This window comes from Salmo trutta, chromosome 36 (genome assembly GCF_901001165.1).
Source record: "Salmo trutta chromosome 36, fSalTru1.1, whole genome shotgun sequence".
In the NCBI taxonomy this organism is placed as follows: Eukaryota; Metazoa; Chordata; class Actinopteri; order Salmoniformes; family Salmonidae; genus Salmo; species Salmo trutta.
Genome location: NC_042992.1, coordinates 27,462,301 through 27,486,897, shown reverse-complemented (window position 1 = coordinate 27,486,897; position 24,597 = coordinate 27,462,301). Strand labels below are relative to the sequence as shown.

The following is a 24,597-nucleotide window of genomic DNA, read 5'->3' as shown; positions in this document are numbered from 1 at the left end:
TCGTAATCCGGACTCACAGCAATCATCCCTTATTCTCAGAATGTCAACTGTTCATCATGATAATGATGGAAGAAAATACAAATACAAAAACACATATATATAGGCCTATGTTCAATGTCTCAAAATAGGACAAGTACAATAGGATATACATAAATGGTTGATCCCCCTTTAAACCTGATTCTGTCTAGGACCATGCAGCCAAACTCAGATGTTACCAAAGCAGGGAGCGACGATTTTGACGTAGAAGGAAGTGCTGCTCTAGTTTTCTGTTTGTGTGGCGGTGAGAGAGCAGTGGACGCAGGGGTTTTTGCACTTTCCGATAAATTCACGCTCTTTCGATTTTTGCTGGAATTATATTTTCCAGACAAACGGGATTTGTTTTGTAAATGACAATCATGTGATGCACAGATTCATGCTGCTGTCCAGTTGTAACTACAAACCCACCCGGAAGACTGGGGATTTGAGTCGCTTCGATTAGACTGGGGACAACTGGAAAGCAAATATCGAGGGTTGACTATTTTAGTTTTCTTTACAAATCGCGAAAAGTCCAGTCAATTGAAACTGTTATTGAATAATATTGCATTCATTTGATTGGTCGACCGACAAGCTAGATTTCTCTGGCCGACTGTTGATGTTCTCAATTGTAGCCTAACATTCAACTTGTTACATTGTACATCTCATATAGTTACAATAGTATGAAACAGTAGCGCCGCTACTCGGGATTTCTGCTAAGGTAGACCTCTGGAGTCTACTGTAAACTGTTCAATAGAACATCATTGATGGACATAGTTATTTCTGCTTTACATCCGGTTTGAAAGAAGGAACTTTTTTTCTATGGCAGGAACATATAATTCTGTCCCCTTCATTGGTTATTGATCCAATAGTTGACTGTCAATAAGCATACGAAGGCACTGGTCAATTCACATTCTCTGACTAGGCTACACCACATTATTGAAAGGCAAGTGCAGCTCACTAGAACTTTGCGCAGCACCTTTGGCACTTCCCATGATTTGCTGTGCCCTGGTAGACTAGATAACAGAGAGAGAACATGGAAGATGAGATGTTTGAGCAGCTCATGTATGTCCTGAACCAACTGGTGACATGGATCGCTGCGGGGGCTATGGTGTTCGGTGGAGTGGTGCCTTACATCCCCCAGTACAGGGACATCAGACGGACACAGAACGCAGAGGGATTCTCCACCTATGTCTGCCTCGTCCTACTGGTGGCCAATATTCTGCGTATACTGTTCAGGTAAGTTTTGCCATAGGTGCAGTAAACTTGCACTTTCATGTTATTGAAATGTGCATTGATGCATGTGAAGGCTGTAGCCTAAGTGCATTTGAAGAACAGACAGACTTCAACTGTTTGGCCCTTCAGATTTTACAGTGTTTATAAATGATACTGCCTCTCACGGGAATTCTTGTATTGGTTTGGATAGCACAGTTTTTCTTTGGTTCCAACAGAAGCCTATTGTCTCCATGCAGAATAGTATTGCCACCCTGGAGCCTGTGCCCTGACTACTTCCTGTCTCCTCTTTCCAGGTTTGGGCGCTACTTTGAGACGCCACTCCTGTGGCAGAGCATCGTCATGATCGCCACCATGTTGATCATGCTCGACCTGTGTACCAACGTCCGCGTGGCCACCGAACTCCAGACTAAGCGACGTTCATTCACAGGTCGGTATCCTCCTCCCTGGCCTGTCCCTACTCTTTATAGCTTTATAATCAGTTTATAACCTCTGTTCACATCATGGTGTGAACTACTGATAGTGCTTGGTTGTATCACCAACCTCTGGAGAGTGTATGTGTGTGTGTGTGTGTGTGTGTGTGTGTGTGTGTGTGTGTGTGTTACACATTCCTTAGTTAACCAATTGTCCTTCCTCTCAAAGGAACTCCTTCATGTTCGTAATATATTTTACAGCTTAAACACACAACTCAAATCTGACTGCACACCCACTCACAGAGATACACACCCAGCTAACCTCAAGGTGCTGCACAAATCTCCAAATCGTTGTATGACAATCTAAACCAACCCAGTGCTATGGGGTGCATTCAGCAGGGCATGATGTTGTGAAACGGTCAGTTAGAAATGTGTTATGTAGATCAAACATGCCTCTCTGACATGTAGAATAATGAATCATGTTGGCTCTTCGTGACATTTCTGAGCTTCTGAGTGGCTCAGTGGTCTAAGGCACTGCATCTCAGTGTTAGAGGCGCCACTACAGACCCTGGTTTGATTCCAGGCTGTATCACAACCGGCCGTGATTGGGTGACCCATAGGGCGGAGCTAAATTGTCCCAGCGTCGTCCGGGTTTGGCCGGGGTAGGCTGTCAATATAAATAAGAATTTGTTATTAACTTACTTGCCTAGTTAAATAAACGTTAAATAAATCAAACATTTATATCTGCAACATTTGACATTTGCCTACTGAATGTGGCCTTGTACTGTACAACTCTAGTTTGTCTTTGTCATTTCCATGTGAATAAAAGACTTTGCAAAAAGGAGAACAATATCCCACACAGGAGCAGAGAGAATGGCTAACAGCCATAAATATACTAATCAGACAGCACTGACCACATGTTCTGTAAACACCAGCCCGAGAGGCTTGTAGAAAACATAAAGCCAGTGACTTTGTTAGTGCCTACATAATCACACAGTGTCACAGAATACAGTGATAATCAGGGTGTCCTCGGCCCTTGCACCTCCAGTCTGGCGTCAAACACTATCAACAGATATGAGAACAATCCATAATATTCACACTGATGGAACATGTAAGCAGGGGGCTGTCAATGTTTTGACCCCTAGTTGTACCACACTTTCCCAAAACACCTTGCTGTTCATTGTGTAAATGTATATATATAAACTCTAGTGCTTTGTGTTTTATGTTGTCAATGTGTCTGCAACTTTGTGTGCTGCTATTTTGGCCAGGTCTCTCTTTTGAAAGAGATTATTCATCTCCAATTCAACCCACACCTTGCACAAACAGAACACTGGCAGAATCATGTGTATTAAAGAAAGTGAAACATGTAGCATGTTAAACATGAACTTTATTCATCCTAAATATTCCCATTGCAGTCATAACAGGATGTTGATAATCTGTTTAAGGAACTAGAGTGGGCTGGCTGCTGAATCTGGTTCATAACTCCCTTCCTCAGCCTGTTGATTGACTGACTGACTGACCTACACCAGTTTCCTTGCCAACGGAATACTAGAACGTTGAATGCTCAGTGCTGCCATCATGTGGCCTCAATTCAGAGTTTGGTAGCCAATCAAATTGACAGGATCAGGGTAGGCGGGTCAGATGATTTGAGAAAACAGGCTGTTTTATGATTAGTCAAACGTTGAGATTTCAACTCTGTCTGACGTCAAACAAACGTTGGAAGTTTCAACTCTGGCCAAACGTTGAGGTCCCTACTCCGGCCAACAGCTTAGGTTTCAACTCTGTCCGACCCAAACGTTGATGTTTCAACTCTAACTTAAAACAAACGTTGAGGTTTCAACTCAGTCAGATCCAAATGTTGAGGTTTCAACTATGTTAATTCCCACAGGGTAGTTATTGGGTTGTCCATTTTGAAGTCACTAACCTTATGTCAAAAATAAACTTCTCTTGACTTCAAACTGTGGGTCAGTTCTGGTCTGTAGCACAAGAGAAACCAAGCTCTCTTTCTCTGTTCCCTCTTCTTATTTTGTGTCTGTAGCAACAGACAGTAAGGACGAGGAGATCAAAGTCCCTAAGAAGTTCTTTCTGGGTAGGTACTGTCTCTCTCTCTGCCTTCCTCCCTTCATCTCTCTCTCTTTCCTTACCGCATGGTCTTGTGTGGCTCTCCCTCTCGTATTGCTCCATTCACAGTATTAACTGCCACTAACTCATCAGCATCATCATGCCTTAACCTGGCATGCATCCTCCTGCATCCTCCTGCATCGTTATATCTCCATTTGTGATTCCTAAAGAACCAATGTAGTTGGTATAGTGTTCGCATGGAAGTTCACAATGTGTGTTAGCTATAGTCAATAGCTTGAATTGTTTCAGTTTGTAAAATGCTTTTTATGCTACTGATATTAGTTTACTATAGCATGCATCTACTGTATTGCAGTGATTGTGCATGGACATTTCATTTTGCTTCAGTTCTTTGAGTTGTCTGATTGTGATGACCATCAGATTCTGACTCAGAAAATGAAAATGCATGCATTCTAGACTCATATATTGATTAACCATATGTATTAAGACTTTTGATTGTTGCTATTTGCTTGCCATGTTATTGACCTTGATAGACTAATTGCTCGGCTATGTTTCTTGGTTTGAAATGAATTATTATTTTGTCAGCGCTACAGCAACAATTCTATCAAATGCTGCATGTGAAAGCTAGTGTGCACTGCCCTCTGCTCCATGGTCGTGTCTGGTAAAACAATGATGACGACTTGGATTCACACCAGCTTGCTAAATATGCACAGACAGCTCACAGATGTGACAGTTTATGAGACTGTAGTCTTCCTAACTCTGTCCTGGTTATACAACCTCTATCTTTGCCCTTTTGTTTCAACTCCCTCTTCTTGTTACTGTACGGAGCCCTCACCCAGCCAGTTGAGGCTGATGACCAGCAATCAGTTGTACCTGTTTCATTGTGCTGAGAACTTTGTTTTTGTGAATAGCGTGTGATGCCCATCATAAGTATGCGTTTACTAACAATGGATCTCAATGTTGTGGTTAGTTCTGGTTAACACTGCTGCTTTGTAGTTGGGAAGGAGTTGCTATCCTCCGTGTGGACAGTAGGGGGTGCTGGGAAATAACAAAGGCCTACATTACCTGTGAAGACGCAGTAATGCTCTGTGTTGTATGTTGTCCAGAGTCCTCACTGACAGTGATGTAGTTTACCCTCTCAGAACTGCTATCCATCACACACTTTATTGGGTTCAATCGTCTTCTCTCTTAAAATCCATGCTTCATTCTGAGTAACATAATTCAAAAATCCCCATCAAAATCTCTTTGTTTAATTTGATTGTGCATTGTAGAATCCAATTATAGTTGTACAGAAAGGCACAGACTGTTGAAGATATTGATTTCAGCAATCAAAATGATTTTTGCCACCCTTTTATTCAGCCTCTGTGTTTGGAATTGAGTGTTGTGTGTTTGTGTCATTGGGAACTGGGAGTTGACTGGCGGAGTTGCTTATCAAAGTGTTTCCACCCAGCATGATGTTGTTCTACAGCACAACTCCAGTGGTATGGTAAGCTGGCTTTCTTCTCATCACAGTAGAAAAAGCTTCATTCTGGCTTCAACTTACCTTATCAAAAGCTGGCATTTTGTGTCCCACGTTTACGTTCACTGTTCTGGCCTGTACATGAAACAGTTAGTACTTGGCGGCGGAACCAGAACCAGGGTGTGTTCTCCTTAGCCTCTTCCTGACTTTGGGCTGCACAGGTCTGGATCTGGAGCTCTGCCTCCCTGGCTTTCTGGTTCTTTGTCTCCCAGACCCTATTCCTCTCCTCCCTGGCTCCGTCTCCCTCAGCCTCACTATTTGCCCCTGCCTGTTCCATAGCCATACACTATATATACAAAAGTATGTGGACACCCCTTCAAATGAGTGGATTTGGCTATTTCAGCCACACCCGTTGCTGACAGGTGTATAAAATCAAGCACACAGCCATGCAATCTACATAGACAAACATTGGCAGTAGAATGGCCTTACTGAAGAGCTCAGTGACTTTTTCAACGTGGCACCGTCATAGGATGCCATCTTTACAACAAGTCAGTCAAACGTCTGCCCTACTAGAAGTGCCCTGGTCATCTGTAAGTGCTGTTATTGTGAAGTGGAAACATCTAGAAGCAACAACGACTCAGCAGAGAAGTGGTAGGCCACACAAGCTCACAGAATGGAACCTCGAATGCAACAGTTTGGGGAAGGCCCTTCCCTATTTCAGCATGACAATATGCCCGTGTGCGCAAAGTGAGGTCTGTACAGAAATGGTTTGTTGAGATTGGTGTGAAAGAACTTGACTGGCCTGCACAGAGCCCTGACCTCAACCCCGTTGAACACCTTTGGGATGAATTGGAACGCCGACTGTGAGCCAGGTCTAATCGCCCAACATCAGTACCCGACCTCACTAATGCTCTTGTGGCTGAAAGGAAGCAAGTCCCCGCAATGTTCCAACATCTAGTGGGAAGCCTTCCCAGAAGAGTGGAGGCTGTTATAGCAGCAAAGGGAGAACCAACTCCATATTAATGCCCAGGATTTTTGAATGAGATGTTCGACGAGCACTTTTGGCCATGTAGTGTGTGTCTGTTGCTCATCTGTCTGTTGCATAGACATGGGTCTGTTCCTCTATAGATTAATCCAGGAGGAGATAAGAAGGAGAGGCATGTTGTAATCCACTATTGTTGGAAGGATGAAAGAGTACAGGTGGAGGTAAAGAAATAAAACAGGGAAGGAAAGTGCTATGTATGTATGGGATGTAAAAGAAGGAATTCATCAACAAACTACTCTTTGGTGAACTCCCTAAACGGCGATTTGTCTAAATGTAGTTTGGGAGTAACAAATAGATCTGACGTCTCCTTATCTTTGTTGGGGTTTCAGGCTTTGATGAGGTTGGTTACAATTTAATATTTGAATATAATTTCACCTGCTTTCACTGAAGTTGTAAACATGAGTGTCAAACTGAGACAGACGAAACAACAGTATTCTGACACGTTATCATCGGACTGTCACACGGACCTGTTGAACCAGTATATTCCTGAGACTGTTGTGTGTGTGTGTGTGTGTTCTGTGGTTGTACCAAACTGTTTAATGTTCTGTGATGTTCAGAGCTGGCTTCCCTCCCTGGCTTCCCTCCCTGGCTTCTCTCTCTCTATGGCACCTCGTCTTGGATCCATTATCACAGCAGGTTCCCAATCTCTCTGGAGAAATAACCACGGAGTGCAGGTGCGTTAAGCTCACCTCCCTGTCAGTTCAAACAAAGAACGTTGAGCAGTATTTAGCAGTACCAGATATGTGAGGGGGGTTGGTTGTTAGGCCTGTGTACTGTTAAAGGGACAATCAGGGAGGACAGGGGAGCTGGGCATTGGGAATAGTCTATATTCTTCTTTCGATGTTTATTAGTCATCACAGTCTCTCCTGTATGGCGTGAATCTGACCGGTTCCAATGTATCACCTCCTACTCTCCTCACACTTCTAGCTTTTAGCCCCAAAAAGCACGTTCTTTTTTCTGGACCATTTTTATTTTAGGTGGCTGTTGTTTTGCCTGCATGATTATGGACTATGAATGACAACATGTAACTGTAGGAAGTGTAGACGTGACAGGCTAAATGACAGCTTCTAAACTAATGTTCTGAGGAGACCAACGCATGCAAAGCAATATGACATGATTCCAGCTCTCTCTCCCACACCCACACACACACACAGACAGGGGCCCCGTGTCAGATTAAACAGAGGGATGAAAGAGGAGATGAGGGAAGCGATGGAACGAGAGCGCCCAGAGTAGATGAATGGCACAGTGGTGGAGGGGTACAGTGTGGTGTAGCATGCAAAGGTGCTGCTGTAAACACCCTGTAACAACACTCTTCTACCATTACAATAAGCCGTGTGTGTGTGCGCCTCTTTGAGCTATCCTCACCCCCCTCAAGGCATTGCTGTTATCAGCGAGGGCAAGACGGACTCACCCCACTCCATGATTAGGTGATTTAGTTGCAGACCATAGACATGATAATCCATCATGCACACCCTGACTTCCACACATACTCTGACTCTCACATACACACATACACCTGTCTGCCATGCGTATCAGAAATGCCATCTAAATCTCAGATCCGGTGAACATCGATATTTCAGCAAAATACATTCCATTGAATTCTGAAGTGCATTCTAAATTACAATCTCAGTAAGTCAGCAGGACACGTCATGTAATGTGCCATTCCTCTTCTTGTGGTTTGTCGAAAGGAAATGTGATTATGGAGAACGGTAGGAAACCAAAGCAACCATGTCATTCTAGATGAGATGTATGAGTTTACGCCCTCTTTTTATTTGATTCAGTTTAAGTGTGTTTGAGTCGCGATGGTTCACCAGTAGCTCCTGAAACGGTTTTTCTCCATAATCCTTCTGACGCTCTCGTCCCATACTCTGTTCCACCGGCCGCCTCAGAGGAGCTTGATGTTCCGATGAGTAGAATCTCATTTCAACATGACCTTGTACAACGTAGAGGTTTGTGTAAAATCCTATGGAAGATGCTGCACAGCGCGTTTCCCCTCCACCTCTTCTTCTCCCCCCCCCCCCCTTTCAGCGGTGATTTAATCTCCTCCATTTATTCTTCTCTCCCCTAACGTCATTTAGAGCGGGGTCAGGCTCCGTGTATTGTTGTCTCAGTGAAGTTTTAAAACGCGTTATGTGCAGCTCAGTGGTGACGTCATTGATTTACCGCAGGGAAAGGGAATGAATCAATAAAGACTAACATTTGACAGTTTAACGTAACATAATCGTCAACATGCCAAAGGAGGAAGCATCCTCATCACTAACCTTCTTATTCATACACTGATGGCGTTACGGTTGTCTTAGCTACTCCTATAGGTTAGAGGTTTTAGGTGGTAGCAGCACAATGCAGTGTGGAGGTGCCAGTCTCCTAGCTGAGATGTTGTCGGATCACTAGAGATTGTATCGCAGGCCTGCAGTTGTACGACGATTTTCATCTTGAAGTCATGACTTCATATGGCTCCTTCTTCAGTGAACTTGAACTGCACTTGTTTTTGTTTATTTCCCTGATGAATAAAACTATTCAACCTTTAGGGTACATTTGGGAAGTCAGTGAGGCAGGAACATTTAGAGTAAATCATTCTGCATTTTCCAAATTCGTTCCAAATGAATTTTTCCATGCAGCTATGCCTCCTTGTTTCACGTCACATGCAATGCTTTTTATTACAGTCTTCTCGAGCCAGCGTATCATGATGGAGAAAGATCGACCTGAAAAAGGTAAGAACCGTCAGTTTATCGGTGTTAGTATTGTGTCTTACTTTCTCTCCGCATGTCTGTCTGCCTCAGACTTTGACTGGAGCCACTTCTGGTCGTGGAGTCGTTTCGTGGACTACCTGCAGTGTGTGGTGGCGTTCACCCTGTCGGCGGCCTACGTCACCTACCTGCTGCTGGACTCGTCTGTGTTCGTAGAGAGCCTGGGCTTCCTGGCTGTCTTCACTGAGGCCATGCTGGGGATGCCACAGCTCTACTGCAACTACCAGAACAAGAGTACTGAGGGGATGAGGTGAGGACGTCACACATACACACTGAAGTCACCACAGTTGCCATTCGATTGTCTCCCCTTTCTCTCACTTGACATTCGCTGTCTTTCATCCCATCTCTTGCTTCCATACTACTCATAGCCCAGCTGCTGACCTTCAGTGGTTTATTATGAGACCTATGACCTCGAACTGGTCTTTTCATTTGCACACCTGTGTATAAATTCAGTCTAATTTATGTAACACTTAAATACTTGGATATGTAATTCAGACGCCTAACTGGTACTGACTTTAGTTCATTCAGTGAAAGGATTTTCTACTAGACGTGAACATGTTCTTTGGTTTATACACTACATGACCAAAAGTATGTGGACACCTGTTCGTTGATCATCTCATTCCAAAATCATGGGCATTAATATGGAGTTGGTCCCCCCTTTTGCTGCTATAACAGCAAAGGCTTTCCACTAGATGTTGGAACATTGCTGCGGGGACTTGCTTCCATTCATCCACAAACATTAGTGAGGTCGGCACTGGTGTTGGGCGATTAGGCCTGGCTCGCAGTCAGTGTTCCCTTTTCATCCCAAAGGCGTTCAGTGGGGTTGAGGTCAGGGCTCTGTGCAGGCCAGTCAAGTTCTTCCACGAAGATCTCGACAAACCATTTCTGTATGGACCTCGCTTTGTGCACAGGGGCAAATTCTCATGCTGAAACAGGAAAGGCCTTCCCCAAACGGTTGCCACAAAGTTGGAAGCACAGGATCGTCTAGGATGTCATTGTATGCTGTAGCGTTACAATTTCCCTTCACTGGAACTAAGGGGCCTAGCACAAACCATGAAAAACAGCCCCAGACCATTATTCCTCCTCCACCAAACTTTACAGTTGGCACTATGCATTCGGTCAGATAGCGTTCTCCTGGCATCCACCAAACCCAGATTTGTCCGTCGGACTACCAGATGGTGAAGCGTGGTTCATCACTCCGGAGAACCCGTTTCCACTGCTCCAGAGTACAATGGCAGCGAGCTTTACACCACTTCAGTCGACGCTTGGCATTGCGCATTGTGATCTTAGGCTTGTGTGTGGCTGCTTGGCCATGGAAAACCATTTCATAAAGCTCCCGACGAACAGTTGTTGTGCTGACATTGCTTCCAGAGGCAGTTTGGAGCTCAGTAGTGAGTGTTGCAACCAAGGACAGAAGATTTTTACATGCTTCAGCACTTGGTGGTCCCATTCTGTGAGCTTGTGAGGCCTACCACTTCGCGGCTGAGCCCTTGTTGCTCCTAGACATTTTCAGTTCGCGATAACAGCACTTACAATTGACCAGGCCAGCTCTAGCAGGGCAGAAATTTGACTAACTGACTTGTTGGAAAAGTGGCATCCTATGACGGTGCCATGTTGAAAGTCACTGAGCTCTTCAGTAAGGTCATTCTACTGCCAATGTTTGTCTATAGAGATTGCATGGCTGTGTGCTCGATTTTATACACCTGTCAGCAACGGGTGTGGCTGAAATGGACAAATCAACTAATTTGAAGGGGTGTCCACATACCTTTGTGAATATATAGTGTATTATTTAAACTGAGACCTTATTTTGAACAGGATGCCTCCTTAGATTGTCTTTTTAATTTAACTTATTGCCTTTTTACTGCATTCTCCCTAGCGATTAAATCCTTAGGCAGGATTCGCACAGACAATTAAATAAAAATAAAACATGACGCTTCATTGTTAACGCTCCATTCTAATGCTGTTATTATGATGATGATTATATTATACCCATTTAGTGCCGTTGCTGTCATCATCATGGAGTTTTAATTGAGGATCTTCAGTAGTGTTCCGAGTTCCTATTATTAGTCACACAGTTGGAACCGAGTCATGACCAACGCACACACGCGTGTACACACACATACAGTGCCTTCACAAAGTGTTCACGTCCCTTTTACTTATTCCACATTTTGTGTTACAGCCTGAATTTGAAAATGTGTTACATATATTTTCTTTCTCAACAATCTACACACAACCCCCATAATGACAAAGTGAAAACATGTGTTTTGACATTTTTCCAAATGTATTGAAAATGAAATACAGAAATATTGCATTTGCATTAGTGCTCACGCCCCTGAGTCAATAGGTGTTAGAATCACCTCTGGCAGTGATTACAGCTGTGTCTTTTTGGGTAAGTCTCTAAGAGCTTTTCACACCTGGATTGTACAATATTTACACTTTGTTTATTTTTTTAATTCTTCAACTTCTGTGAAGTTGGTTGTTTATCATTGCTTGACTGCTATTTTCAAGTCTTGCCATAGATTTTCAAGCCGAAACTGGAACTAGGCCACTCAGGAACATTCAGTGTTGTCTGGGTAAGCAACTGACTGAACCAGGTTTTCCTCTAGGTTTTCCTCTTAGCTCTATTTCGTTTCTTTCTATCCCAAACAACTCCCTAGTCCTTGCCGATGACAAGCATACCTATAACATGATGCAGCCACCACCATGCTTGAAGATATGAAGAGTGGTACTCAGTGATGTCTTGGAATTCCCCCAAACATAACGCTTTGTATTCAGGACATGAAGTACATTTCTTTGCCACATTATTAGCAGTTTTACTTTAGTGCCTAATTGCAAACTGGATACATGTTTTGGAATATTTTTATTCTGTACTGGCTCCCTACTTTTCATCATTGGTGGAAAAAGTACCCAATTGTCTTACTTGAGTAAAAGTCTCTAAAATTTCTGGGTTTTAAATATACTTAAGTATCAAAAGTACAACTATAAATCATTTAAAGTTCCTTATATTAATCAAAATAAAATGTTCACATGCACTGAATAAAACGGGCACAGACCTTACCATGAAATGCTGACTTACAAACCCTTAACCAACAATGCAGTTTTAAGAAAAATATTTACTAAAGTAACACAATAAAATAACAGTAACAAGGCTACAGTATATACAGGGGGCACAGGTACCAAGTCAATGTGGTGGGGAACAGGTTAGTCGAGGTAATTGATGTAATATGTACATGTAGGTAGGGGTAAAGGGACAAAGCACACGGCACCATTTTCTTGTTTTTAAAATGTATGGATAGCCAGGGGCACACTCCAACACTCAGACATTATTTACAAAAGATGCATTTGTGTTTAGTGAGTCTGCCAGAGGCAGTAGGGATGACCACGTGTCCTCTTGATAAGTGCGTGATTTTGACCATTTTCCTGTCCTGCAAAGCATTCCAAATGTAACGAGAACTTTTGGTTGTCAGGGAAAATGTAAAAAGTACAATATTTTCTTTAGGAATGTAGTGGAGTAAAAGTAAGTTATCAAAAATATAAATGGTCAAGTAAAGTACAGATACCCCCAAAAAAAGACTTAAGTAGTACTCTAAAGTATTTTTACTTAACAACTTTACACCACTGCTTTCCACTCTGTCATTTAGGTTAATATTGTGGAGGAACTACAATGTTTTAAAGTCACCGTTGGCCTCATGGTGAAATCCCTGAGCGGTTTCCTTCCTCTCTGGCAACTGAGTTAGGAGGGACGCCTGCGTCTTTGTGGTGACTGGGTTTATTAATACACCATCCAAAGTGTAATTAATAACTTCACCATGCTCAAAGGGATATTTTTTTAACCATCTACCAGTAGGTGCCCTTCTCTGCGAGACATTGGAAAACCTCCCTGGTCTCTGGTAGAGTCTGTTTTGAAATTCACTTCGACTGAGGGACCTTAAAGATTATTGTATGTGTGGGGTACAGAGATGAAGTAGTCATTCAAAAATTATGTTAAACAGTTATTGCGCACAGTCCATGCAACTTATTATGTAACTTGTTAAGGACATTTTTACTCCTGAACTTATTTAGGCTTGCCATAACAAAGGGCTTAAATACTTAGTGACTTAAGACATTTCATCTTTTCATTTTTAATTAATTAGTTAAAGTTTCCAAAAACATAATTCCACTTATTTGACATTATGGGGTATTGTGTGTAGGCCAGTAACACAACATCTCAATTTAATCCATTTTAAATTCAGGCTGTAGTAAAACAAAATATGGAAAATGTCAAGGGGTGTGAATACTTTCTGAAAGCACTGTACACACACACAACACAATGTAAATAGTCTCTGAATGATCATGCAACAGACTAAAAATAAACATCACTACAAATAGAAAGATTGAGTAGCTCATTATCATATTGATTATCAAAGACTCATAATGAAAATATGCCTTCATAACATAATGAATGTGTTAAGCCAAACCCCAGAACATGCCATTGCCATGCCAGTCAGGTCCAGAGATGGTTAATGACAACAGATCAGCATCCCAAATTGCACCCTATTTCCTATATTCAGTGCATTCGGAAAGTATTCAGCCCCTTTGACTTTTTCCACATTTTGTTACGTTACAGCCTTATTCGAAAAAGGATTAAATAAAATATAAAATCCTCATCAATCTATGCATACTACCCCATGATGACAAAGCGAAAACAGGTTTTTAGAAAAACACTAATACCTTCTTTACATAAGTATTCAGACCCTTCTCTATGAGACTCGAATTTGAGCTCAGGTGCATCCTGTTTCCATTTATCATTCTTGATGTTTCTACAACTTGATTGGAGTCCACCTGTGACAGGATTGTGTTGAGGCACAGATCTAGGGAAGGGTACCAAAACATTTCTGTAGCGTTGAAGGTCCCCAAGAACACAGTAGCCTCCATTCTTAAATGGAAGAAGTTTGAAACCACCAAGACTCTTCCTAGAGCTGGCTGCCTAGCCAAACTGAGCAATCGGGGGAGAAGGGCCTTGGCCAGGGAGGTGACCAAGAACCCGATGGTCGCTCTGACAGAGCTCCAGAGTTCCTCTGTGGAGATGGGAGAACCTTCCAGAAGGACAACCATCTCTGCAGCACTCCACCAATCAGACCTTTATGGTAGCGTGGCTAGACTGAAGCCATTGCTCAGTAAAAGGCACATGACAGCCCGCTTGGAGTTTGCCAAAAGGTCTGATGAAACCAAGATTGAACTCTTTGGCATGAATGCCAAGCGTCACATCTGGAGGAAACCTGGCGCATCCCAATGGCGAAGCATGGTGGTGGAAGCATCATGCTGTGGGGATGTTTTTCAGCGGCAGGGACTGGGAGACTAGACAGGATCGAGGGAAATATGAATGGAGCAAAGTACAGAGAGATCCTTGATGAAAACCTGCTCCAGAGCGCTCAGGACCTCAAACTGGGCTGATGGTTCACCTTCCAACAGGACAACGACCCTAAGCACACACCCAAGACAACGCAGGAGAGGCTTCGGGACAGGTCTCTGAATGCCCTTGAGTGGCTCAGCTAGAGCCCGGACTTGAACCCCATCTTACATCTCTAAAGAGAACTGAAAATAGCTGTGCAGCGACGCTCCCCATCCAACATGACAGAGTTTGAGAGGATCTGCAGAGAAAAATGGGAGAAACTCCCCAAATACATGTGTGCCAAGCTTGTAGCGTCATACCCAAGAAGACTCGAGGCTGTAATCACTGCCAAATGTGCTTCAACAAAGTACTGAGTAAAGGGTCTGAATACTTATGTAAATGTAATATTTCCTTTTTTTATTTTTAATGCATTTGCAAAAATTCCTAAAAACCTGTTTTTGCTTTGTGTGTAGATTATTTAATTTTTTTATGTTTTTGAATAAGGCTGTAATGTAACAAAATGTGGAACAAGTCAAGGGGTCTGAATACTTTCTGAATGCACTATAGTGCACTACTTTTGATCAGGGCCTATTAGGGAAAAGGGTGCCATTTGGGACACTTGGTGCAAATGTTTTTTATTTGATTTATTTCACCTTTATTTAACCAGGTAGGCAAGTTGAGAACAAGTTCTCATTTACAACTGCGACCTGGCCAAGATAAAGCAAAGCAGTGCGACCAAAAACAACAACCCAGAGTTACACATGGAATAAACAAACGTACAGTCAATAACACAATAGAAAAATCTATATACAGTGTGTGCAAATGAGGTAAGATAAGGGAGGTAAGGCAATAAATAGGCCATAGTAGCGAAGTAATTAGAAGTTAGCAAATTAACACTGGAGGGATGGATGTGCAGATGATGATGTGCAAGTAGAAATACTGGTGTACAAAAAAGTAAATCAAAACAATATGGGGATGAGGTAGGTAGTTGGATGGGCTATTTGCAGATTGGCTGTGTACAACTGCAGCGATCGGTAAGCTGCTCAGATAGCTGATGCTTAAAGTTAGTGAGGGCGATATAAGTCTTCAACTTCAGCAGATTTTTTATTTTTTTTTGCAATTCATTCCAGTCATTGGCAGCAGAGAACTGGAAGGAAAGGCGGCCAAATGAGGTGTTGGCTTTGGGAATGACTAGTGAGCGATACATGCTGGAACGCGTGCTACGGGTGGGTGTTGTTATGGTGACCAGTGAGCTAAGGCGAAGCTTTACCTAGCGAAGACTTATAGATGACCTGGAGCCAGTGGGTTTGGAAACGAATATGTAGCGAGGGCCAGCCGACAAGAGCATGCAGGTCGCAGTGGTGGGTGGTATATGGGGCTTTGGTGACAAAACAGATGGCACTGTGATAGACTGCATCCAGTTTGCTGAGTAGAGTGTTGGAGGCTATTTTGTAAATTACATCGCCAAAGTCGAGGGTCGGTAGGATAGTCAGTTTTACGAGGGTATGTCTTCAGCCTGCTAATGACAGGCTGAAGGCATATGTTTGCTTTTCCATCACTTCCTGTTTATATTGACCTGTCAGAGCCAGGCGCAAGACCCCTTTAGCAGACAGTTACCAAACAGAACATTACTACAACACAAAGAGGAGGGGGACTGGGGGCTGTGGGTGACACAACATGGTTGCTCTAAAGGTTGGGGTGGGGGAGGAGATAATGGGGGAAGCTTGTATACAGGAAGTGTATTCTGATCTGTCTTGTCATGGTTTGATGGGAAATGAAGTCCAAAGTGGATGTAAATGTAGTCCTCCTGTTCTATAGTTACAGTACAGCTACAAATCACATATTTACTTCAAGATTGTCAAGTCAACCTCAGTAAAGAACAGATCTCTCTCTCTCTCTGCTTCTCGCTCTCCCTCTCTGCCTCTCTCTCTCTCTCTCTTTCTGCCTCTCTTTCTTTCTGCCTCTCTCTCTCTTTCTGCCTCTCTCTCTCTCTCTTTCTGCCTCACTCTCTCTTTCTGCCTCACTCTCTCTCTCTTTCTGCCTCTCTCTCTCTCTGCCACTCTCTCTCTCAAACTTAGCTCCATGGTCAAAACAAGATACATTGTCTAACGTAGCTCCATGTTCAAAGACAATTCATTCGAATTTGAGGCTTAATTATAGGGCTGTGTGAACTGTTTGAAGTTGAGAACTTATGAAACACACATTATGTAATCCTGCTGAATTTATCACCTGTGGTCACCTTGGATGAGATGTATTATATTGTGAATATTTTCTGGTGTGGTGATTTAGCATGGGGTTGGTTTGCCCAGTGGTTTTGGAGATGGATGTACTTAGTTATTGTGGTCTTCCCTCCTCTCCTTTCTGTGTGTGTCTTTCCCCCCCTATTAGCCTCTCTGTGTGCAGAATTAATGGCACTTTGGTCTAGGTGTGCTGGCATGATGTCAGGTCTCCAGCGGTGTGTGGGTGTGTGTCTGTGTATGTAGCAGGGCAGCAATGAACATAAACCGACAGGAGCAGTCAAACTAATGACTGGGGTGGGAGGCGGGGGAGGGTAGCTAGGCGGGGGATACCTGGGGTGCTGGCGTTGATGTCTGGGCCCCTGGCCTGAGATAAAGGTAATGGAACATGGAGAGACAGGCTTTGCAGACCGCCTACTGACTGACTGTCCTTATAAGTCCTCTCTGTGTGAGCTGTTTCCCATGGACAGATAACACGCTCAGAGGGAGTGCCTTATTTAGCCTGCCTGTTCTTTGACCAGTAAATTCAGTCAGTATACAAGTCTATATACAAGTCTGTCTCTGCATTCACAACACTACATCACTACCTTGTCAGACTAGTATATGACAACTTGCCCACCCACCTGGGCTGTGGAGTTGCTGATTACCTGATGAAATGCAGAGGGTCTTCCATCCTCCTCCACCTCCGATGCATACAGGCTTTTTTTACCTCCCAGTTAGTCTTCTGTAAGTGGCTGGGGACTTTTAGAATCATCTCCCAGGCATGTTCTGACCCCATCCCTGACCTCCCAGCATTCTCTCTGAGGTTGCGTCCCAAATGGCACCCTATTCCATATAGAGATGGGCCTTGGTCAAAAGTAGTGCAGTACATAGGGTGCCATTGGAGACGCAGACCGAGTTCTCAGGAGGGCTGATCAAATCCTCCATCCTGCTCTCACATCATTACACACAGAGCTGGCCCAAACTCTACGTCAGCACTCAGAGAGAAATAAATAAATGTTCCTCCTCTTCCCCAGAACTAACAAGCTCCCTACCTTGGATGGATTTGGAGGGAGAGAAAGATGCAAGGGAGGTAGTATGAGTAGAAGCATGGGAAGGTTATTAAAAAGGGGGTTAAAAAAGAAATGAGTGAAGGAGAGCGAGGTGAATCTGGAGACATGAATAATATAGAAGGTTTGACAGGTCTCACCCCTTCCTCTTTCCTCCCCTCATCCTGTGGATGCTACAGCTGAAGTTGGAAGTTTACATACACTTAGGTTGGAGTCATTAAAACTTGTTTTTCAACCACTCCACACATTTCTTGTTAACAAACTATAGTTTTGACAAGTCGATTAGGACATCTACTTTGAGCATGACACAAGTAATTTTTCCAACAATTGTTTACAGACATATTATTTCACTCATAATTCACTGTATCACAATTCCAGTGGGTCAGAAGTTTACATACACTAAGTTGACTGTGCCTTTAAACAGCTTGGAAAATTCCAGAAAATTATGTCATGGCTTTAGAAGCTTCTGATAGGTTAATTGACATTTCAGTCAATTAGAGGTATACCTATGGATGTATTTCAAGGCCTACCTTCAAACTCAGTGCCTCTTTGCTTGACATCATGATAAACTCAAAAGAAATCAGCCAAGACCACAGAAAAAATTGTAGACCTCCACAAGTCTGGTTCATCCTTGGAAGCAATTTCCAAACGCCTGAAGGTACCACATTCATCTGTACAAACAGTAGTGCGCAAGTATAAACACCATGGGACCACGCAGCCTTCATACTGCTCAGGAAGGAGACGCGTTCTGTCTCCTAGAAATGAATGTACTTTGGTGCGAAAAGTGCAAATCAATCCCAGAACAACAGCAAAGGTCATTGTGAAGATGCTGGAGGAAACGGGTACAAAAGTATCTTTGTCCACAGTAAAACAAGTCCTATATCAACATAACCTGAAAGGCCGCTCAGCAAGGAAGAAGCCACTCATCAAAAAACGCCATAAAAAAGCCAGACTAAAGTTTGCAACTGCACATGGGGACAAAGATCGTACTTTTTGGAGAAATGCCCTCTGGTCTGATGAAACAAAAATAGAACTGTTTGGCCATAATGACCATCGTTATGTTTGAAGGAAAAATGGGGATGCTTGCAAGGCGAAGAACACCATCCCAAAGGACAACAAAGCCAAGGTATCGGAGTGGCCATCACAAAGTCCTGACCTCCATCCCATAGAAAATTTGTGGGCAGAACTGAAAAAGTGTGTGTGAGCCAGGAGGCCTACAAACCTGACTCAGTTACAACAGCTCTGTCAGGAGGAATGGGCGGAATCAGGAGGAATCACCCAACTTATTGTGGGAAGCTTGTGGAAGGCTACCCGAAACGTTTGACCGAAGTTAAACAATTTAAAGGCAATGCTACCAAACACTAATTGAGTGTATGTAAACTTCTGACCCACTGGGAATGTGATGAAAGATATAAAAGCTGAAATAAATAATTCTCTCTACTATTATTCTGACATTTCACATTCTTAAAATAAAGTGGTGATCCTAACTGACCTAAGACAGGACATTTTTACGAGGATTAAATCTCAGGAATTGTGAAAAACTGAGTTTAAATGTATTTGGCTAAGGTGTATGTAAACTTCCAATTTCAACTGGACCAAGCAGACAGCTTGAGACGGGGTGAACCTGTACCCTGTAATCAGCCTGAAGACAATTACCTCTGCTAAGTGGCTTCTGCTAGACAATAGTCTTCGTACTTTGAAGCCACCATTTGTAGCCTCAATGCAGCAAATCTTCATCAGTTCACTTGTATGGATCATTGAACGTGTTGCCTTGCCAATAACATTGATACAGGGTCAGACAAATGACGTAGGGAGAGTGGTACTATATTAGAGGTATTGGCAGTGTAGTCAATACTTGACAGTACTGTATGTTTATGACCCAGTCATAACGTCACAGTTGCAGTATAATATTCATAGGATGTGTGTTGGATTTATTATGGATTCGTTTATTGGGCCTACTACTGCATACCATGATGGAATATGACATCATGACTAATTATTTGGATTTTTAAACGTACACAGCAACCATACAAAACCCTTTACAGGGACTACAAAGGGAAACTCAGCCACGAGCTGCCCAGTGACGCGAGCCTAGCAGGCGAGTTATATGCCTTTTTATGCTCGCTTCGAGGCAAGCAACATTGAAGCATGCGTGAGAGCGCCAGCTGTTCCGGATGACTGTGTGATCACCCTCTCCTTTGCCGATGTGAGCAAGACCTTTTAAACAGGTCAACATTCACAAAGATTACCAGGATGTGAACTCAGAGCATGCGTGGACCAACTGGTGTCTTCACTGACATTTTCAACCTCTCCCTGACCGAGTCTGTAATACATGTACAAATTACCTTGACTAACCTGTACCCCCGCACATTGACTCGGTACTGATACCCCCTGTATATAGCCTCGTTATTGTTATTTTATAGTGTTACTTTTTATTTTATTTTTAACTTTTTATTTTATTTAGTAAATATTTTCTTTACTTTATTTTTTGAACCACATTGTTGGTTAAGGGCTTGTATAAGTAAGCATTTCACAGTAAGGTCTGCATCTGTTGTATTCGGCGCATGTGACAAATAAAATGTGATTTGATTTGACAGGTCTTCCCTTGACACCAATTAGATTAGGCATCTCCCTCTCCCCCACCCTCACCCTTTAAATGTGTTTATATTCAGATTAGCATTCTGTCCTTTGACTAACCTGTGTTGTTTACACATGAATGGAAAGTGCTGACATGTCAGGATTGGCTCTGGCACTCTGAGCAGGGGTCCCTACTCCAAAATGTCACGACACGAGGCAGGTAGTATTTAGAACAGCAGATGGAGGATGCCTCTGCGTTCAGAAGGGAGTGTTGTTGTGGGAATGTTGTTGTGGTAGGCGGTTTATTGTAAACACTTCTGAATGCTGTTAGCTAACTGTTTTTGTGCCTCGGTCCTTCCTTTGTCAGCGTTTACCTTCCGTCCTCGGTTTCAGTACAAAGCCTGGGGAGAAAAACAAAGAGTCCCAAAGATGAGAGGGAGGTTGGAGGAGAGGGATAGCAGTAGCTGGGGAGACTGTCTGTCTGTGATTTATCCATAATCACCAACCCTTTGTCAAGACTTTTCTCATTATAAAAACTAACTTGGGTGTTTTAGAAACATGGAGCGGAGATCCTGGGAGCCCAGCATGCCAAGAAACCTTGCATATACCCATTTATAATAAGCAATGCTGTTTTCTCCATCTAAAAAGTAGAGGGCTTTCAAAGCTCGGTCTTTGTACAGTAGACAACATACCTAGAGACCTCCTGCTGTACTGCCCTTCTACTGTCACTGTTAGTGTGTTACTTCCCTATCGCCTCATTATAGTTCACAATCCTGCAGAGTAACACAGAGAGGAGGGGCCACAGCCTAAAGTTGGGCTCTCCAACACTGTTCCTGGAGGTTTTCGCTCCAACCCTAATCTAGCACACCTGATTCTAATAACTAGCTGGTTGATAAGCTGAATCAGGTTAGTTACAACTGGGGTAGGAGCAAAAATCTACAGGAGGGTAGCTCTCCAGGAACAGGGTTGGAGAGCCCTGCACTAAAGGAACACTTGAAACAAACCACAGAGTTGTTCTAAAAGCTATACTGCTGAACAACAGAACTATAGTTGTTTATTTACTCTGATCAGCCTAAGCAGCTCCCTGAGAGAGGAGGGAGAAGTGCTGCTGCAGAGAGCAGATGGGTGAACTCACCGCACCGTGAGTGCATTTATACTAAACGGCACGTAATAAATAGTGCGTAGTATGATTTAGTACACAGTATGTCATTTTAGTAAGTATTAGGCAAGACAGATTTTGGACACAACCACTGTCTAGCTCTGCTAACAGTGAAATGTTTATCTCCCCCCCTCTCTCTTCTTTCTCCTCCCTTTTCTCCCTGCAGTATAAAAATGGTGATGATGTGGACGAGTGGGGACACCTTTAAGACGGGTTACTTCCTGCTGACCGAGGCTCCTGTCCAGTTCTGGACCTGTGGTCTGCTGCAGGTGGGAGTGGACGTTGCCATTCTATTCCAGGTGTACTACTACAGCCGCTACCCGCAGAAACCCGTGTCACACACCGTGTCACACACAACCAGCACCAAGGCACTCTGAGACCCCCTAACACACACACACACACACACACACACACATCGTTACCAATCGGTCATGAGCACACAAACTAGTTAGAGTTACTTTGCCTGAAGAACGTTGCTGAATGACACTTGTTCCATTTCTTTTCAAAACAGATAGGACCTCCAGTTATATGTGTTTGTATGTTGTGCAGATGGTTATACAAGTATATCCCAAGAATATATCCCTGTATATGAATATACCTGAGCATACACACACAATCTTATGCACATGCATCGGTCTACATTGCAGTCATATGCACTGTGTATGGATGGACACTTAAGGAAATGTGGACCGGCTTTCCTGTCCATAGATTGTTGCATGAAAAACCTTAACAGACATTCACAAAGGGCTGGTTACTCAGCCAGTGATCACAATGTACAACGGATCATCGAAGTAACTAACAGAAACCTTACTGAATGTACAATGGAATTATTATTTTTGGGGAAATTAGATTCTACATTTAATTTAGATAGCTCTTTGTTCCATGTTCTCCACGGGTCTGGTCTGTCTGATCCATTAGGCCTCTTCTGGTCTGGTTGGAAGACCTCCTGCTGCTGCTGCTGCTTGGAAAATTCACAAGATTAATTCAACTGGAAGCAACAGCAGTTTTACCAAAAATGAAAAAGGCTGTCTGGGCCAGAGGCCTGGTTCCTGGGAGCCCAACACGTTTCCTTCAGATGACTCTGAGGTGAAGCTTAAGGACTCAGTGGTTCAGTGGACAACTGTGTTGCTGGTATTACGGACAGTAAGGGAGTCAGTGGAGAGAGGGAGGTAGGACATTGTGTGAAACAAATATTATGTTTATGTTACTGTTTTCATTTAAAGGAGTAGCAGCCATGTTTGTAGGCCAGGGAACTGGAAGGACCTTCTGTGTTTTTTATGGTAAACAACAACAACAACGCATCGGGAAGGACATTAAGTACAAAGCTCCTGTCTTTAGCACTGTTTATACCTGGTTCTAACATGCATCCTTTATCCTGTCCACATTCTGATCGTGCCCACATTTTCAGACAGGTGTAGGCACAATCAGAATGTGGACAAGATCAGGACAAAGGTTGCATGTTAGCGCCAGGTATAAACAAGGCTTCTGAGGACCTAGTGACAGTCTGTTTGCTGGTCTATGGACAACTCAACTCATCTCCCTGCTCCTCTCAGCCTCAAGCACCCCTAGAAACCTTTTTATTTGTTTAAATAGGACCTTTAGAATTTTATATGAATATTTCTTTCTTCAGCTTTCTTCAAATGTTTTAGATGTGTGCTTTGGGTGGAGACGTGGGAACAGTGGTTGAATCTGGAATCGGTCGGGCGTGGACAAATCTTATCCTGCCGAGGGCTGGTGTGGGTGCAGGGTTTTGTTCTAGCCAAGTAGTAGGCATGTCCAGACTCAACCTCTTGAAGTGTTTGACCACATGGTAAGTTGAATCTCTCTGGGTGTAGCCAAGACGATACCAGCACTACAGCTGTTATATTCACTTCTGAACTGCTGGCTAAAACGTAGTTGGCGTTTGCGTCCAAAATGGCGTCCTATTCCCTGTTTATTACACTACTTTTGACCAAGTACTATAAGGAATAGGGTGCCATTTCAGACGCAGATATATTTTTTTTACGCTGGATACTCTGGGAAATGTTATTTTAATCACTGGCGATGCGGAATATTTGTTTTGTTATGCTATCCATCTTTTTATAATCCTGAAACGCTTGTATAATCACAAACCTTGTACACTTGCCCTTTATCCAGCTCTTTTTTACAAGGATGAGGACGGTGCCGCATGTCAAATGGTGACCGTTGTTGTCATTGTATGAAGAAGTTGTGCACCTAGTTAACTCTGGTTGTGTAGTATCAACCGGGCCAAAATGACTCACTGTTTCTGATGTTAAGTTGTATTATTTTGGTGGTTGTTCAGTTTTAGTTGTTCATGGGTAAAACTGCAAAACTATTCCTCTGTTTATGTAGATGCTGATCAAACAATGCCAATCCTTGTGATTTTTGAATATTTTTTACATAGTTTTAGGTCAGGATTCAATCTAAGTTGTGTTATAGAACAGTGCACGGGACTGCCGACAATGCCACTTTTAAAGGCAATTTACACCAAAGCCGGCTTTCGCCGTGTCCATACCATGAATTCTATCTCTGCGAACGCGGGGGAAATTCTCGGCAGTCCAGTGCACTGCTTTCTAAGGCGCCTTGGACTGAATCACAGCCTCAGTTTATGTACCCCATTTTTTTTATGGTTATCAAACCATTTGTGTTATACATTTTTTTGGCCATTTTTATATTTGATTACCTTTTATTACCATGTTGTTTTTCTACACAGTACATTACCACATCTCTTTCCATGGAATGGCCAGTTCTTTCTATAGAATTGCCAGTTCATCGTCAATAGACAATTTAATTCAACCTCTGCCTGGTATGCTGTTACTTGTTGCCAGTATTCATGAAAGCTCTGTGGCGCTGTCATTAAAGGCCAAAATGAGAACTTGTATTCTACTGTGCTTTGTGTAAATTCATTATGCTAGTGATGTTTGTAGTGTGCAATATAGGGTACCATTTCTGACGCAGACCTATTAGCTCTGTCTTGATAATACTATTCCATCAGCAGAGGAGACCTGGTTCGCATCATCTGTCAGAGGAACCACTGGCTCACCAACCACAGTCTATGTTTGGGCTCCAGGCATGTGGCCTCAACAGCTATCAACAACACTTACATGGTAATGCACCTGCGCTGTGTCTTCACAACAAGCACTGTGTTGACCACACAATACCAACATTAGGCGACAGGGTTTATGTAAAGCGTATTCTAAACAAACAGGAATGTGG

At 43.0% G+C, this 24,597-nt stretch overlaps 1 protein-coding gene across 2 annotated transcripts; it reads left to right on the top strand.

Annotated features, from left to right (window-relative positions):
- The first annotated feature begins 249 nt into the window (after positions 1 to 249).
- Positions 250 to 24,262, top strand: slc66a2 (solute carrier family 66 member 2). Of its 2 annotated transcripts, XM_029735241.1 has the most exons (5): positions 250 to 1,251; positions 1,542 to 1,675; positions 3,697 to 3,747; positions 9,022 to 9,238; positions 21,548 to 24,262. In XM_029735241.1, exons 1-5 carry the CDS (start codon positions 1,049 to 1,051, stop codon positions 21,756 to 21,758), a joined length of 816 nt encoding a protein of 271 aa, XP_029591101.1. In that variant the 5' UTR covers positions 250 to 1,048; the 3' UTR covers positions 21,759 to 24,262. The 2 variants fall into 2 exon arrangements, with proteins under 2 accessions (XP_029591101.1, XP_029591102.1); XM_029735242.1 differs by lacking the exon at positions 3,697 to 3,747.
- Positions 24,263 to 24,597: the final 335 nt, after the last annotated feature.

Excerpts from the sequence above, each read along its gene's own strand:
- slc66a2 (XM_029735241.1), top strand. The coding sequence starts at position 1,049 with ATGGAAGATGAGATGTTTGAGCAGCTCATGTATGTCCTGAACCAACTG. Across the intron at positions 1,252-1,541 it reads ATTCTGCGTATACTGTTCAG|GTTTGGGCGCTACTTTGAGA; the intron begins GTAAGTTTTGCC and ends TCCTCTTTCCAG. Across the intron at positions 1,676-3,696 it reads TAAGCGACGTTCATTCACAG|CAACAGACAGTAAGGACGAG; the intron begins GTCGGTATCCTC and ends TTGTGTCTGTAG.